Source organism: Quercus robur, chromosome 3 (genome assembly GCF_932294415.1).
Source record: "Quercus robur chromosome 3, dhQueRobu3.1, whole genome shotgun sequence".
Classification (NCBI taxonomy): domain Eukaryota; kingdom Viridiplantae; phylum Streptophyta; class Magnoliopsida; order Fagales; family Fagaceae; genus Quercus; species Quercus robur.
Window position 1 is genome coordinate 58,797,139 of NC_065536.1, and position 18,734 is coordinate 58,815,872.

An 18,734-nucleotide genomic window follows, 5' to 3' on the forward strand; every position below is an offset into this window, starting at 1 on the left:
ATTTCTTAAGAGTGTGTTTGTTTGGAGGTGAAATAAAGTAGATGGAAAACTTTGGAGAGAAAATAATAGAGAAAATGAGTTTGTGTGTTGTTTGGTTCGAAGGGGAAAAAAAACTTTTATGTGGGGCCTAGGCATTTTCCATCCGCCCACACAAAATTTGTCTCTCTAAAATGGAGAGAATACTGAGTGGGAAGAGTTTGATGGTGAAATGAGCAAAGTTCAGTTGCCCTTTTTATTTTTTCTTATGGTTTTTTGGGCAACGTTAACTCCTCTTATTTTATTACTTTTTTTTTTATATTATTTTATATTTTGAATTCCTGGGCGTGGTGCTTTGTATTTTTTTTTTTTTTTTTGTTTGATTAGAAATGATTTTTTCCTAAAAATGATTTTTTAAATAAATTTGGGTGATTTTTTTTTGGGTTGCTTATTACCTTTTTGTTTTAATTAGGCATCATTTTTTAACAAGAGTATATGAGTAAATTTATACAAACTCATTTTTTTTTTCACTTTTTTACTTCCAACCAAACAAAAAAGAGAGAAATTGAAATCTTTTCTATCGTCCCATCATTTTTTATTCTCTCACTTTTCTATCCCCATCAAACACACCCTGAGAGCGAGGAATTGGGACAAAATATGGGATGCCAGAATTGTGCTCTGTGGCTTTGGCTCACTCGATGGGTCGACCTCTAGTTTTCCAATTGTAGAATAGGATTCCAAGTTCCAACGGGCAGCACGTGGTGGACTTTTGCTGTTTCAGACATGATAGGGTGTTCATTGTTGATGGATCCTTTTTTATAGGTTGAGTGGTTGAGGCTTTTTAGATATGCCTTTGAATCTTTGATGTTCATGGACATGATTGGTTAATTTACTGGGCAAGCATGCCCATCTAGAAGAAATTAGGCCTTGTTAGGTAGCTGACTGCATATAATGGAAAATGGGTTCAGTCAACGGATTTGAAATTTCCCTAATCCATCTATTCATTGAAATTGTATTCATATTTAAGAGTGGGATTCCAGCACTAGGACAAAGCTGAAAACTATGTTTCAATTAAATTAATGTTAAACTCAGAAAAGTTACAATTGGTTTTCATTACTTGCCAAGATGGCATGGCCAGGAGAGGGTGTAACCACTCAATATTGGGTGGTACAATATTTTTATTAAAAGATGGGAAAGGAGAGGTAATAGAGAAAGAAACCCAAGTTCATCATAAAAAGAGAAAGAAACCCAAGGATTAATGAGTGGTGGGGTTAAGGGGAGAAAGAAGATGTATTTAAAGATGAAATGATCAAAGATGGAAAGTGGAATATAAACAAACATGAGCACTAGTATTACACCCCCTCGTTGCTATTTTATATCCAAAATTTCAAAAATGTTGCTTCGTCCGGGTAGTTCTTAAAAATTTTTAGAACCTGTGAACAGTTGGTTCTTATATATAGAACCAACTGTTCACTTGGATGTAAAATAAAAAAAATACTATTACTTTAATTGAAAAAGGTGAAGAGAGGAAAAAGAAATGAAAGAGAAGAGAGAGAAACATGATTTTTTATATTATTTGATGTTGTAGTTTATATTATTTTAATGAGTTGTATATAAAAATAGAAACATGGATGTTGGGTGAGTTGTAAAATGAGATGGTAAAATAGATAAAGTAAGTTTTGAAGTTGTAAAATAGAACTTTTTTGGAATCCCGATGAAAATGCATGTGAAATGAAATGGCTAATTGTTTTTAAAAAGTGGCTAAAGATGTACTTAGAGAATTTGAAGGATAAGGGTGGCTGACTAAGGAGGCTTGGTGATGGAATATGGAGGTTCAAACAACAATTAGATTAAAGTGGTGAAGAGGGAGTTTAAAAATGTTGTCCAATAAGAGGCAAAATGTAAGGCTTATGATAAATTATATTGCAATTTGAAGATAAAGAGGAAGAAAAGAATATTTATAAACTTGCTAAACAATGGAAATGAAAGCAAGAAACTTAAATGGTGTCCAATGCATTAAAAATGAAGATCAAAGAGTGAAAGAGATGGAAAAGTTTTTCTTACAAACATTTTTATGAAAGCAATATGAAAGATTGGAGTGATTTGGGTAACCCAATGGAGGATAGAAACTATAAATTTGTTTGAAGAATTAGGATGAATGATGTAAGGGATACAATTAAAGAGGATGAAAATGGGAAAAGCTGGGGACCAAATGAAATCCCCATTGAAGTTTGGAAGTGCTTAGGTGATGTAGGATGTACACTGGTTCACAAGCTTTTTCAATAAGATCTTAACTACTCTAGTAAGTGGTGGAGAAGTACTTTAATATCTATTTACAAGAACAAAAAAGATATTCAAAACTGTATAAATTACCATGAAATTAAACTTATGAGCCACACTATGAAACTTTGAGAAAAAGTGATTGAACATAGATTAAGGCACGAAACAACAATATCAAATAATTAATTTGGTTTTATGCCAGGATAATCTACTATGCTAGTTGTTTTCTTACTTACATTTATTGGAAAAATATAAAGAGGTCTGTAAAGAGGTCAATGTCAAGAAAGAAGTTCATCTAAATTATATTAAAATGATTAAAGAAATGTATTATGCAGCTGTAACTAATATGAGAACTAGTGGAGACATTACTTCTCATCAAGGATCATCATTATGTCTATATCTTTTTGATGGATGGGCTCAATTTAAGAGAAAGTACTTTGGTTTATGCTTTTTACTAATAATATAGTTTTAGTAGATGAATTTAAAAGTAGAGTTAATGCTAAGTTAGAAATTTGGAGAGATACTCTAGAATCTAAAGGCTTTTGATTATGTTAGGACTAGAATAGACTACATGAAATGAAAGTTTGGTAAATGTTGAAACAAAGATGAAAGGGCCATGTTACTGAATAATCAAGAGATACATAAGAATGATAGATTTGAATATCTTGGATTAATAATTCATAAAGATTGAGAGATCAAAGAGAATGTGAATCATAGAATAAGAGTAGGGTGGTTGAAGTGGAGAAGCGTATCAAGAATATTGCATGATCATAGAATACCTATCAAGTGAAAGGTAAAATTTTATTAAATTGCTATAAGACCAACTATGCTCTATGGTCCTAAATGTCGGGTTGTTAAGAAGGAAAAAATTCATAAAATGAGTATAGCTGAAATTAGAATGCTAAGATAAATAAATGGAAATACATGAAAATATAGAACTCAAGATGAGTAAAGCACCTTGAAGATAGGGGTGACCCTTATTAATGAAAAGACGAAAGAGAATCAGTTAAAATGATTCGGTCACAATTAGAGGAGAATGGTTAAATCATTAGTAAGAAAAAAGATAGAAGAAGACTAAAGATAACATTAACAGAAGTGGTTGAAAGGACATGCCTAATTAATAAAGTAACAAAGACAATGACTTCAGATAGAATAGAATAAAGGGAAAAAATACATATGACCGATCCTAACTAAACTGTTGAGGATTTATAGTTGACCTCAAAAAATTTGGGGCTAAAGTTTTGTTATTGTTGAGATAACAAGTTGTAATTAGTACAACATAACTCTTACATGGACCAATCATTGATACCAGTCTTATTATACATATCATTTCAACAATTTTTTATAAAATTTTCTTTGTCACTAGTTATGGCAAGACGGGTTCTTTTACTTATATCAGACAAACTATACAATTTCCAAGTTTTAACTAGGGGTGTGCAGTCAATCCGCCGATCTGCCGAAATTGACCCAACCTAACCTACCAGGTTGGGTTGGATTTTAGGAGATGGTGGATTGGGTTTGGTTGCCAATTTTTTTACAGTGGGTTGGGTTTGGTGCAGGCCAGCAGATTCAAATATACGCCTAACCCAACCCGACCTACCTATATTTAGTATTATTTACTCTTTTGGTTTGGTGACTATCAAAAAATTTATAAGATTATAAATCTGCTTTTATTTGTGTTTTTGTGTGTGTGTGTGTGTGTATGTGTGTGTTGGTTTGATGTATTAATAAAATACTTTGTGTTAATTTGGTGCTATGATCAAGTTTGATTAGTAAATCTGTTATTTGTGTTGGTAATCTTATAAATTTTCTATTCTAAATTTCTAATACATTTCTTTTGAAAATATATATATATTTTTTTTAAATCAACCCATGGGTCCAACCTGATCCACGTGAGTTAGGCTAGGTTGGATTGTGTTTTTTACATTGCGGCCATGGTGGATTAGATTAAAAAATGATAAAGTTTAGTTACAAAATTGGCTGTAACCTTAAGCTACAACCTTACTTAATATCTTTTTATTGAAGGTGAATTTTGACAAATTCAACATTGGATTACATGTTTTTATTATATCTTCTATCCTTGCAAAATTTCTAGAAAATTTAAAATCAATAGCTATATCATCAATAAATTGTTTAAATTACAAGTTTTTGTAGTTTAAAATTAAACATAAAATATAAGCTTATAGATCATATAGTAAATAATATCCGATTGATACAAAATTTGACATGTATATTAGAAGCGTAAAGAACATGCAATTCAACGGTTAGATTTTCAAAATATATAATAATGTTTATTTTATTAAATAAGGTTGTAGCCTTGAATTACAATTAATTTTGTAACTAAACTTTGTCCATTAAAAAAACCCCTCAATGTGATCCAACCCAACTCATGCACACTCTAGTTTTAACTTTAAAATGTCAAGTTATCTTTTTTTTTTTTTTTTTTTGACAAACGAGGGTGTCTAAATCTCCTTGCGTATTTGACTATTCCCTCGAGTTTGTGCAGTCCCCCCATCCCACATGCATCAGGTTATTACAGGGAGGAATTCTATGGTGAGGCCCCAAGATGTTGACAAGAGGTTTCGAACTTAAGATCTTATTGATATCAATTTATCTTTGCTACCAAGTTAACAACTTTGATTCTTAAAAAAAAGAAAATGTACAATTGTACATTTAAACGGCTAATCTTTTAAAAAAAATATGTCGGTAAAAATAAACTTATTTACACACTTTCTAAGTTCTGAATGTAAACTCATATCCCTTTATTGGTGCTGATTGATTAGTCTTGGAAAGATATAGGTTGCGGCCCCTTGTTGTGTATCACGTTCTACACTTCTAGTCTCATTAGCTGTCCCTAACTACCGGAAAATTTGTCTCCTAGTCTCCTTTGCTGTCACTAACCACCGGAAAATTTGACCATGGTTTATTGTTTCAAATTACTTTTTTAGTGACTTTCTTTGAGTGATTAGTGATGATAAATGACATGTTGACCCGGGGAACAAAATTAGTGGCTGGGCTGGATGCTTTCAGAAATAGAAAAGAGAACCATTTATGCAAAAATGAAAATATTAAAGCATATGTACGAGGAAAAAAGAGTGGCATTGGTAATTCATCATAAGCTAAAACAGTAAGGACTTTATAAAGGAATTCCCATTTAAATACATTCCAATAGAACGAACCTAACAAAACAAATCCGCATGGCCATTCAGACAAAAATGTTGTAAAATAGCGGAAGCTCAAATTATCAAGACAGGAATTTTGTGGTTCGGCAATAGTTTATATCCACAGGCGACGATAAACAAATTTCACTATAACAAATTTAATATAATACAAATTGGTGTAGAGGTATTCTCACAAACTAAAATCCCAAATACACCCAAATAACTCTCTCACAAATACAAACCAAAGATTCAAAGGTTCACAAATACAAATACCAATATGAATTGCGCACAAACCAAAGAGAAAGCCACAAATCAAATCCAAAAGTTGCAACACACCAAGAGAGAGTAAATCACCAAACCGCAGAACCAAAACCAAGCGGCTACAAACACCTCTCACTATTCCAAATTGCAACCCACAAATATCAAATAACCAAACAAGAGAGAGGCTCTTTTTCTCACACCACACACACTCTCAAATATGTCGCATAGCATTATGCTTATATAGGAGACTTATGTCGGCTAGCATATCAAAAACCAAGAAAGACTAGACTTCTTTTCCATGCATAAAAGAAGAATCACTTCTATTTCAAATAAAACTTAAAATCAAGTGATAGACAAGACTTTTAATAAAGCTTAATAACTTTAAGCAACAGTAACCCAAAAGTAATAAAATTCATTTATTATCCAAATCCAACAAGGAGTCGAACTCCTAATTCAAGCCATATTCTACAAAACACTAATAATTTATCTTATGCATTTGATATATGTATTAGTTTTCTTATAGTATGTGAACCTTACATACTATAAGAATTCTCATATTGTGAGAGACGATACATATATAAGATGTATGAGACACATTCTCCTCACTCATGTATATTAATACACTGTTAGAAAAGTTCATTGCCTATCCTTTTGTACCAAATGCTGAACAAATTCATTGATACGCTTGTCAGAGCTCCCTCCTTCACTGACTGCTTTCTTAGCCAACTCCATCCATTTACTAGCATTCTTCTTAATCTGCTGGCTCCCCTTTCCCTCCATCACTTCCTTCAAACACGTTACAAGTTCTTCTTTTCTCACAACTCCCTTATCATCCTCCTTGGCTCTTAGCCCCACACCCCAAATCTCCTCCACAAACTTTGCATCGGTCAATTGGTCAGCCCACTTTGGCACTCCCACCATAGGTACCCCAAGGCTCAACCCTTCAAGTATTGAGTTCCACCCACAATGTGTTACAAAGCAACCAATGGCTTGGTTTTCCAGCATTTCTAGTTGGTTGCACCATGTCACAATCAAACCAATTTCTTTTGTCGAGTCCACAAACCCATCAGGCAATTTATCTTGGTCAGATTCTTTTACAACCCACAGGAAATGCAAGCCACTCTCCTTCAAGCCCCATGCAATTTCTTCCATTTGTTCTAATGTCAAGGAGACCATGCTTCCAAAAGAGACATACACTACTGACTTAGGTGGCTTTGTTTCTAGCCATTTGATGCAATCCTCAACAAGAGGTTCCCATAGACTTGCTCCATATCCTTTGTCATCTTCAATCCGACCATCCAAGTAAGCCGCTGGGACCATTGGTCCGATCAACTTTGCTGGCCAGAGCTTTGATATGCTTCTCGCTTCCTACTCAAACATAAAACACGAAATATTTTTGTTACAGTAAGTATATAATAAGAAAGGTGGTCATTTTATGGTACACATTTTTTTTTTGGTAGGTAAATATAAAATATAAATTAAATTAGACAATATTCAATAGTAACTTCTGTACATTAAAAAAAAAGTATATACCGTAGAATTCTATTGAATGCTATGAAATTCTTTCATGCTGCTTCTATGCTAGTGAGAAGATTGAGTACAATGAATTGATGATAAAATATCTATAAGTTAACATGATAATTAGATGATAATGGTGATGTTGGTCACATACCTCGGCTTCTAATTCTTCGAAAGTGTTACTAAATATCCAATCAGCCATGTCCAAGTTGGAAAATTGACTTAATTTCATTGCCAAGTATGCTGGATAACTTTCTGGCAACTTAAGAAAACTTGGTAGGTCAGGAAAGTTCAATGGAGGTAGGCCAGGAATGAGTAGTGGTGTAGTTTCAAGCTTCAATGGGAATGAAAGTTTACCATGGTGTATGAGACAGAATATGTGGGATACCGTGGCTGAATTGGTAAAGAATGGTGCTCCATAAATGCCATGTTGCTTAGCAACATCAAGAGCCCATGGGAAAAATGAATCATACACAACACAACTCACAGGAGAACCAGAGTCTTGAAACTTTTGGATGAGTTCAGATAGAGTTCTTGAGCCATTGGCCTTGAATGACTTAAGGAACAAGTCCACGTTTTTTGCTTGTGCAAAGCCACTCTCATCAAACCCATCGGAGATGGGCTCGACACCAACGTTTGCTGTACAAATGGACTTGAGAGTATAACGAGTTGTAGCTATTGTGGCCTTGACCCCTTTTGAGGATAAACGTTTTGCGAATTGGAGGAGAGGGTTAATGTGACCCTGGCTTGGATATGGGAGCACCACAACGTGACCTCTATACTCTCTTTCCTCCATTTCTTTATGTTATAGTTGTTTCTCCTCAACTGTCCTTATTTATAGGCTAGAGAAAGTGAGAAACTTGTTTTATAGTAAATTTTATCCTAAAAAACTAGGATTGCAAACTTTTGACAAATTGTGGTTAGTGGAAAAAATGTGATGGATTCATATAAAAGTGTAATTACAATTGATTTACCACATATAATAATTGTAGTAAATGTTAAGATTATAGAATAACTCATTTTACCCAATAATTAATTAGCTAGAATCATATTTATACTTTTTTTTTTATTATTATAAAGGATTCTGTTAATGAGTGTTTTTAAGACAATTATTTATAAACTATTTTAGAAAAGTTTTGACACTACTTTTATGAGAAATATAAAAAGCCATCAAAACAATTAATTGTTTTTGTTTTTTTCCATAAAAAGTTTCTTAAAATAATTTCTGAACTAATGCCCTAGGACATCCGTTAATATTTCTTTTTTTGATAAATAATTTGATTTTTTTATGTGAATAATTCAATATCTAGGAGAGGAGGATTTGAATCTTATCTATGCTTCTTACCATATATCAAAACCGAAGTTTTGGACTTTTATTAAATTTTTTTTATATGAATGATGCCACTGTGCACATAAGACATGGAAGTTATTGTGTAAGGGCATTAATTGTTTTTCCTTACTATTTACTTGCTCATTTTGCATTCACATTAATTAATTTTCCTTTTTTTCCTCTTGCTTTATTATTTGGAAATTATTGTGGAAGGGCATTAATTATTGGGAAATGTTATAGCAACTATTTTTAAAAACATTTTATTGAGAGAATGATAAAACAATAAATGTTGTTGACATCTCCCTGGGTGTGTGTGTTAAAAATACTTAGTATTCCAAAAAAAAAAAAAAAAATTTCCTCTAAAAATGATGTCACAACTTTCCTAAAGGGTTTGTTTGGTTGGGGAGATGGAAAGTGGGAGGATAGAAAATAATGAAAGGATGGAAAAGATTTAGTTTTCTCTCATGTGTGTTTGGTTGGAGAGATGGAAAAGTGGAGGGATGGAAAACTTGTTTGTTTGGATGAGAAGAAAAATGAGAGGATGGAAAATATAGTTGGTATAAATTTACTGTAGGGTCACGTTTTTTAGGCCAGGCCCAAGATGCTTGGGACCTTAGACTAGTGAGCCCGGTACAATGAATTTGTAGAGTGTGGGCCAAAGAGCTAGGTTTTAGTGTATGGACAATAGCAATCACGGTGTTCTTCATGGATCGAGTTTACCAGAGGGGATTGCTCCTCGGCACGATCCGGGGAGCTTTTTCTAGTGCCTCTAGTGTGATGGGGGGTTTCAGCCCCACCCTTCTGTCTCCTTCCCTTCCCTTTTTATAGTAGTTTTTCTTCTTTGAATAGGGTTCCTTGGGTAGGTACTTATCCCATCAGCCCTCCCCTTCAGTTGTTAGGAGTGGTTATAAAGGCAGAAAAGCATGGCTATGTCAGGCACAAGGCACTGAATGCAGTCATGACAGCTTTTCCCTTTGACATTTCCATTTTCTCCGCTGTCCCTTTCTGCTTTAGTACTTTTCCTGTTCCATGGAATGATTTGGAGTGTCACTACCATGCCGAGGAGGGGTTTTCCCGGAGGGGTTTTCCTTGGGCTGGGCCTTTGGCCCAACATAGACATTGACATTGGCCTACTGGTCTTTTATCCCCCACATTTACTTTTATACCCCTATTATTTAAAATATTATGTTTTTATTTTTAATTATATTACCCATAAACATATAAATATATTTATAAGCAAGTCAATCTAATTTTTTTAATTACATATTTTTTTTTGGAATATTACACAAACTATTTCTTATAAAAAAAAACTCTATATACAAATTTAATAAATTTTTCACCTTACCTATTAAATAAAAAAGATTATATTTATAAAAAGAAACTGCTGCACACACTTGCACGTATAGAAAAATAGAAACAAACAAAAACAAAACCCATTCAAATCAACCTTTCGTCTACCCTTGGTCCCATATGCAGTTCCAGTAACTAGAGCACAGAGAGGACATCAAAGGAATAAGAAACAAGATTTTGTGGGTGGTGAAGGTGACCTGTGAGATTTTGTGGGAGGCGATGTGAAATTTTGTGGGTGGTGAAGTCAATGGCATGAGATTTTGTGGGTGGCGAAGTCGACGGCATGAAATTTTGATGAATGGCGTAGGGCGACGGCGACTTGGCTAACCTTGACTCAAATGGACAATCTAAGGGCGTATAGGCATCATTTCAGGATTGGAGCTTTTTCTCTCTTTTGTTTTCTTCCCGATTTGGGGAGATGAATTTTTGTGGGCCCAGGTGACTTGTTTTCTCCCCTATTTTTCCTCCCTTCAGTTTTCTCTGCTGAACCAAACGGAGGAAAATAACATTTTCCCCCCCATTTTCCTCCCTTGTTTTCCCTTGCATTTTCACCCGAACCAAACATAGTGAAAATGTCTTTTCATAAGAAGACCCGCTAGTATCGATTGTTGGAGGCGGAGACCCGCTTCCAACAATCATTGACGTTGAGTCAACCAATTTTCAGGTTGGCCCGGAAGGTTTGGGCAAGTGGGTCAATTTGCAGGTCTAGTTGGACACCCTACGCCTAGACACTTAAAAAAAAAGTAATGATTATTACACACTTGTTTTTAACTTAAAAAAAAAAAAAAAATCATATATTAAACTATAAAATTAATATTTGAAAAAAAATAAAAATAAGACCCACATCTGTTGTAGGCGGCCATTGAATGAAGTGAAGGAGGAAGGAAGTAAGGATAGCATAAAGGGGGAGAGGAATGAAGAAAGAAGAAGCAAATTTTAAAAAGAGAAAAAAAAATTAAGGAGACTTTGTATTAGATATGGATTAGAGCGAATTTCAAATTGGCATAGTTTAATTGATTTGCATACATGGGTGGGTTGTATTTTGTGAAATTGTTATGATAAAAAGATGACAGTAGTGTATGTGGTTTCCCCCCCCCCCCCCCCCCCCCTCTTTTTTTATTTTAAGCAAATGTTGGAAGCAACTTATAATTTTTATTTATTAAAAATTGATAAATATCTTTAAAAAATTGTATTAAAAATTATGTTTATCCAAAAATTGATATGAATGGATTAAAATTGCCATGTAGGTGGTCCATAATTTCCACAATTCTTTTTTGGCGGTTTTTTTTTTTCTTTTATAAAATGACAATATTTATTGAAGAAGAAGAAGATTAGGAAGTAATTACACAATATTAATTGAATAATTTTTATTTAATCTATTAATTTATGTATTTTTTAAATCATTCTTCTTGCTTTTTTTAATTGAAATTAATTTTTCAAACATCATCACACATATGAGTATTTTAAAATAACTAATAATGAACACACGCATCATTAGGAACATCCACTGGTTGTAATTAAAAATTATGGGTTTTGAATTTTTTGAAACTGATTTGGATTTTTATTTATTTCTATTTGAAGTCATAGTTAAAAACAAGTGTGTGTTAGCCTATATATATATATATATATATATATATATAGACACACACACACACACACATGTACACAAAGTTGAGAGAAAATATAATTAGATTTTAATTGAATTCTCAATTTTACGCTATGTGTCCTATTTAATTTTTAATTTTGTGCCAAATGAATTATTGAGTGTAAAAATCAAAGAGTCCAAATCCAATTAGATTCTAAATTGGATTTCAATTGGAATTCAATTTTACACCATGCGTCTATCTAAATTTTTTATTTTTATGGCAAGTGAATTATTGGGTGCAAAAACTGAAGAGTCTAAAACTAATTAAATTCTAAATTATATATATATATATATATATATATATATATATATAATGAGAAATCATTACATATTTTTAGAAATGTATGGTTTAAAAAAAGTGTAAACTAATACTAGTATAATTTAAATATTTTAAAAAAATTTTAATTGTATTCATGCATATGCATGAGGCTACACACTAGTGTGTATGTCTATTGCCAAAAACTGAGAGAATATTCAATTAGATTTTAAATTGGATTTTAATTAAAAAATGTGTAACTTTTACATTAGGTATAATTCGAAGAAAAATGTTATATCCACAACATTTTCACAACAAATCATACATGGTAAGTTATTATTAGTTGTAATAGGTTGACAAAAAAATAATTTAATTTCTAAATTCAAATTAAAACCAATAACAACTTATTACTTATGATTTTTTTAAAGAGGAATCACTTATGATTTGTTGTGAAAGTGTTATTAGCACTTCTCATCATTTTTAATCCATATCTATATAATAATAATAATAATAATAATAATAGGTGAAGCTAAGAGAAACTCAAATTAGAATTCCAAATTAGAGTTCCAATTTTGCGCTATGTGTCATAAATTATTTATTCTTAAAAAAATTTATTTCTTAATTTTAAAATAAAATGTAGGACCCCATCATAAATATTCATTCAAGTGAATTATTAAGTACAAAAATTAAAGAGTCTAAAATAAATGAATCGTTAAAAAAAAAAAAGTGCTTCACAATAATCATTAAAAAAAAAATATGGACAATTTACATTTTATACATAATATTATCCTTACAAATTTTTTTAAAGGGTTAACAAAATATAAAAATGACTATCAATAGTATTTAAATTATATATAAAAAAATTATATTTTTTTGAGAAGAAAGTAAGCGTAGTTTTATTAAAGATAAAAAACAAATTAAGACAACTCGGATTGGAACACCTTGTCCAAATCCCTAGGTAGATCTTCTACCCAAACGTCAATATCTACAGTTGAAACTCCTAGCTAAACAATGAAGTGTTTCCATGTATATGCATGGAGTTACAAGCTAGTATATATAATTATACCATACATATAACTCTAATTTGTAATAAATATTACTCATTAAAAATACACTTAGTGTGTGTTTGGCAAAAATTGTTTTTACCAACTTATTTTACTATTCAGCTTATTTTTACTACTATTTATAAGTCTTACTCCACTTTTTTGTACAATTAATGGGTCCCACTATACTATTTCAGTTAACTTTTATCTTTATCTACAATACTTTCAAATTTTTTTTTTCAACTTTAACAAAATAAACGAATTCCAAACATATCCTTAATATATACCTTTCCCTAAATTAGATTTTAGATCAGCTAAACATCCAACGAAACCGACTTTACTTTTTTTTTTCTTTTTTTAATTAGGCTTAACAGCTTAACCGACTTACTTTACGTATGTATATCATAGCGTAGAGTGTTTATGTTTGAGTTTGTTGATGGAGACGAAGATGTTGAAATTTGGCAAGGGTAAGAGAGCGAGAGAGGACGATGACGAAGGCGATGAAGCTGGTGGTGGTTTTGGTGGGTTTGAGAAGCACAGCAAAGGGATTGGCATGAAGTTGTTGCAGAAAATGGGGTACAAAGGCGGTGGACTTGGCAAGAATGCGCAAGGGATTCTCTCTCCGATCGAGCCCAAACTTCGCCCCAAGAACATGGGTATGGGGTTCAACGAGACAGAAGAGGAGAATAAGAAGAAGAAGATGGGTTTGTTGGGCAGTGACTGTGAGGGTGTAGAGAGAGTGAAGGAGAAGCAGCGGTTGTGGTGGTGGTCGTCGACGACGACGACGACGACGACGAAGAAGAAGAAGGAGGAGGTGGAGGACGAGGATGAAGAGGAGGAGAAGGGGTCGTCAGTGGTGGTTCAGATGGTGTATGATATGAGAGGACCGGAGGTTCGGTTGCTGACAAATTTGGAGAATTTGAAGAACGAAGTTCCAATACCGGAGCTTCAGTACAATGTGAGGCTTGTTGTGGACTCGGTGGAGTTTGAAATGGAGAGAAGTGATAGGGATTTGAGAAGCGAGGAAGCTACATTGGAGAGGTTGAAGGAGGAGAAGGAGAGGTTGGTAGTTCTGGCTGAGAGGCAGAGGAAGCAGTTGTACAGTATGGGAGAGATATTGAGTGTGCCCGATCAATTGGAGGAGGAAGAGGATTCGAAATTGGACTCGCTCGCGGTCGCGGAGCAATTCATTGAGTTGAGGAGTAGATTTCCTGAGGACTTCAAGTTGTATAACCTGTCTTGCATTGCCTGCTCATATGCTCTGCCTTTGTTTATTAGAGAGTTTCAGGGATGGGATCCTCTTCAGAACCCGTTTCACGGGTTAGAGGCTGTGACTTTGTGGAAGAGTTTACTAGAGAGTGATCAAGAGTTTACTGCTTCCCCTTATTCCCAGTTGATATCCCATGTTGTTTTACCAGCTGTGAGAGTTTCTGTCATCAATACTTGGCAGGCTAGGGACCCTGAGCCAATGCTACGGTTTTTGGATTTCTGGGAAAATTTGTTACCTCCTTCGGTCCTCAATTATATATTTGATAATATTGTGATGCCGAAGTTGAGTAGTGCAGTTGGCTGTCGGGAACCGTTATGCGAAACTGTTCCAATCCACATTTGGGTGCATCCGTGGTTACAATATTTGGGGCACAAATTGGAAGGTATTTTCGAGATTATACGTGTTAAGTTGAGTCAAGTTCTTGTTGCTTGGCACCCAAGTGATGCATCTGCTTATACTCTATTGGCACCTTGGAAGACTTTGTTTGATTCAGCAAGTTGGGAACGCCTTATGGTTAGATCTATAGTTCCAAAGTTGCAGCTTATTCTGCAGGAGTTTGAAATAAACCCAACAAACCAGAAGCTTGATGAGTTTTATTGGGTTATGAAGTGGGCTTCTGAAATACCAATTCATCTAATGGTTGATATGATGGAAAGGTTCTTTTTTGCCAAGTGGTTACAGGTCTTATATCATTGGTTAAATGCTAGCCCAAACTTTGAGGAGATAACAATATGGCATTTGGGTTGGAAGGAACTTCTTCCAAAGGAGCTTCTAGCAAATGCAAGTATCCGGTATCAGCTTAGTCGTGGTCTTAAGATGATGAACCAGGTTGTTGAAGGTTTGGAAGTGGTCCAACCTGGTTTGGAAGAGAACATTGGCTATTTTAGGGTAGCTGAGCAAAGGCAATTTGAGGCTCCACAGAAAGCAGAAACACAAGAAGCTGCCATGAGTTTTCGCATGGATGATATGAGTGTTAAGGAAGTTATTGAAGCCCATGCCCAACAACACAGCTTACTATTCAAGCCTAAACCAGGCCGGAGGCATAATGGTCACCAGATCTATGCCTTTGGTAATTTGAGTGTGATAATTGATGCTCTAAATCAAAAGGTGTATGCTCAAACTGAGGAAGGGTGGTCCCTTGTTTCCCTTCAAGACTTAGTGGACAAGCACCATAGTTCTCTTTCCTAGGGACGTTGAGCTCTGTGCTGAGATGGAAGAGTGTTATGGTTTTTGGACTATATTCATTAGGCATAGATTCACAGGTTAGCTCGACCTAATTGTTTCAGCTTGTCATGGCTGGGATTTTTGTTAGAAGAATGGATATTGAGAATTTTAATTGTCATTGTCATTACCATAGTTTTCCAATTTGATTTTCTCTTGTATCAACATTTTCTCAATATTTGAGCCACATATGAGTAACATTTTGTCTGCTTCTGCTTTATCAAAAAAATTAAAACAATATTTATGTTAATCTTGCTTCAAACTAGTGGTTCCATCTATGGTATATGATGTTTAGAATAAGTTGGATAAACACAACGAAATTTTTTTTTTTCAACTGATGGTTGATATGCTGTTTCTCTTCTGGCCACTATTGTTGTTGAATTGAATATTGGCACTTATATTGCCTAACATAATTTGGTTGTCATTGGTCATTTCCCATTAGTTTGTTGTATTTCTTTGCTATTGATTCAAACAAGTAGCCTTCTATATATTGTCAACATTATGTTGAGGGAAACCCCTGGATTATGCATTAAAGCAGACAAAAAACACAAGTTTTTTATGTGCATTTGAAGTGTCTAGAATATAGAGAATGGTGAAGTTTCAATAGATGGTTGAAGTGCTACCCGGCATTAACAGAAGAAGAATATGAAGCCGGAAGTATTTATATTATAGTTATCTAGGTAAGAGGAAAATTAAAATAGAAGTGAAAATAATATTAAATTAATGAAAAATTGGTGATAATACTAATACTAATAATAATAACAAACTACCCGTACAGGAAAAACTTGCCTAAGGAGGGTGTTATTAAAGGTTGCCTTCTGTTATTCTGTCTGAAGTAGCAGACACCAATATTTTTACTAAATGTCATTACCATCTCTAGAATCACTCTAGATGATGTCCTTAACAGCTGTCTTTATCATGAACTTGTAATAGAGAGTCAAATACGATCAGCTTTGATTGATTTCTTGATGGGCTTGTTGAGCTTGCTTTAACTGTCTCAATTTTGTCATCTCTTATATAAAGTTCAAGCAGTGAAATTAGAATAATGACCCTCCCCCTGAGACCCCCCTTGTGTGGTAAGTTGATCTCTTTATGAACTTTTTACATTGGTTCATGAAACTGTAACCTGAGTGTATATGATTGTAAAATGAATGTAAACAGCTATTTTTCAGTGCTCTACCACTCATGGCAAGTACTTTTCTAGACTCTAGTCTCAGATTTTTTATGTGATTTCTCTTGATATCCTTCTGCACGCTCTTTTTGAATTTTTAATCCTTTACAGCTTTGCACAATATTACCTTTGTTGAGTTTTGGTATATTTTGTTCTGTTATTTTTATAATAAAACTTTAAAAGCAATGATGAATTTGATGTTTGGTCTTACCATGAAGCATCAAGAGGTTTGGTGCCTTTGGCCGGAAAGAAATGCTAGAAAATTTGAGTGGTGTGAATGGACTATTTCAGACCTGAAATTGCAGTTTTTCAGAACCTTGTTTGAATGGATGACAGCGTCAGGATTCTTAATTGTGATGTACATCTAGTATATGTTCTCTGTCCTTGGTGCATTCCATTAGATTCTAATCAAATTGATTATTTGTCAAAATTGAGGCATTAAGAGGTTCCAATGGGGTGGTTTTTCCATGGAAAAGTGTATGGCGTACTAAGGCTCCAAAAAATGTGGCTTTCTTTGTGTGAACTGCAGCATGAGGAAAAATTCCTACATTACAATTCTTTTAAGGAAAGGAATAATACTGGTTTAAGTGGAACTGCATCTACAAATGCATGCAGTGGTGAAACAGTGGACCCCTTTATGCTATTGGCCCAGTATCTTCGATGTTTGGGGTACATTGGGTGATCTCAGGAGGAGTCATGGATGTAGTTTTTGGGTGGAAGAACTGGTTTGGAAAACATGGCGGCCCCTTTGCTTAGAATATAGCTCCTCTATGTTTTATGTGGGCAATGTGGAGAACGAGAGGAGCAACCACGCTTTAAATGGTGCAGGGAATTTAATTATTGAGAAGAAATCTTCATTCTTGAGTCTTGACGTCTTTGTTTAAGTAGTCTCGTAACCTTCAAACTAGTAATTTGCATTAGGTGTTATATTTCATTGATTCTCTTCATTTTAGATTGTAATTTTTTCCTCTGTAATTCTTTGGGAGAGTCTTTTGCATGCATCCTAAGTACTTAAAGCTGTTCCTCTTTTTGATAAAGGTTATTATATATATATATATATATATATATAATATATATATAGCTATGTGGTGCAATGAGACGCGGTCAACAAAAAGTCAAACGTTTCGACTATTAGTTATTATATATATATATATATATATATTTTTTTTTTTCTATTACTAGTTTATGACAAGTGATTTTTCTGAAAGAGATAAAGAAGATTATGAAACATCTACCAATGTATATATTAGTTGCATCTGTAGGTGGGGTGGAAGTGGAACCGATTAAGAGAGAGGTGTCTAAGGTGGTTTACACATGAAGAAACAAAAACCGATTAGTTGCATTTATAGCCAAAACTTGCTTTAAAAAAAAAAAAAAAAAAAAAAAAAAGACTGATTATTGCATAAGTGAGAAATAGTAATATGATTAAAATTGGAGTATGCTTTTCTTTTCTTCTTTTTTCATCATTTCATAGAAGATATATATTCAATGTCAAGGTCTTTTTGTCAAGACTTTTTTTTTTGAGAAGAAACTGGTATTTCATTCATAAAGAAAAGGAGTACAACAGAGGCCAACATCTAACCAAAATTATCTAAGGCCTGACTGAAACAGATCAACTAACAGAGGAGGGATAACACCCTTCCAAACATTAGAAACTTGATTACACTTGGCAACTTGGGCTAGCGCATGAGCAGCCCTGTTGTAATCCCTTTTCACATGATGGAATAAACAGCAGAAAAAATAAGAACTTGCAGACCGAATGCTTTGAACAAAGTGACCCATTGAGCCACCATTATTCCCTTGAGAGACAGCAGAGATGACTGAGAGAGCATCCGATTCAAAAATAACATGAGTAAGGTTCAACTCTTGAGCTAAAAGAATTCCCTATTCCAAAGGCATGAACTCGGTCCACTCAGCTGGGAAATGAGAAGGGAGAGCCTTACTAAGAGCAGCAATAACCCCACCAGATTCATCCCGGATGATCACTCCAACACCTGAGATGCCGCTGCCATCAATGGAACAAGCACCGTCTACATTAACTTTAGCAAAACCCAAAGGAGGAGCAACCCAGCTGTGAAGAGGAGACTGCAAAGGAGTATAATCCCATGTAGAAGCTTCTTCAAACTCCTCAACGATGTTCTTAGCAAAATCCCAGATCAGACCAGGGGGCAGACCACTTTCATTATGGATGATCTTATTCCTGTTGTGCCAAATCGACCAGGCAATGGCAAAGAAAAAATCCAGGTGCTTGT

At 34.1% G+C, this 18,734-nt stretch overlaps 2 protein-coding genes across 2 annotated transcripts; one reads left to right on the forward strand and one right to left on the reverse strand.

Moving 5' to 3' along the window:
• Window positions 1-6,071: 6,071 nt before the first annotated feature.
• LOC126718602 (UDP-glycosyltransferase 74B1-like) lies at window positions 6,072-7,992 on the reverse strand. The gene is made up of 2 exons (XM_050420896.1): window positions 7,351-7,992; window positions 6,072-7,046 (listed from the first exon to the last, which is right to left on the reverse strand). The coding sequence occupies exons 1-2, from the start codon at window positions 7,990-7,992 to the stop codon at window positions 6,315-6,317; spliced, it is 1,374 nt and encodes a 457-aa protein (XP_050276853.1). The 3' UTR covers window positions 6,072-6,314.
• Window positions 7,993-13,268: 5,276 nt separating this feature from the next.
• On the forward strand, window positions 13,269-15,500 carry LOC126719857 (septin and tuftelin-interacting protein 1 homolog 1-like). Its single transcript, XM_050422367.1, has one exon. It carries the CDS (start codon window positions 13,269-13,271, stop codon window positions 15,276-15,278), a length of 2,010 nt encoding a protein of 669 aa, XP_050278324.1. The 3' UTR covers window positions 15,279-15,500.
• Window positions 15,501-18,734: the final 3,234 nt, after the last annotated feature.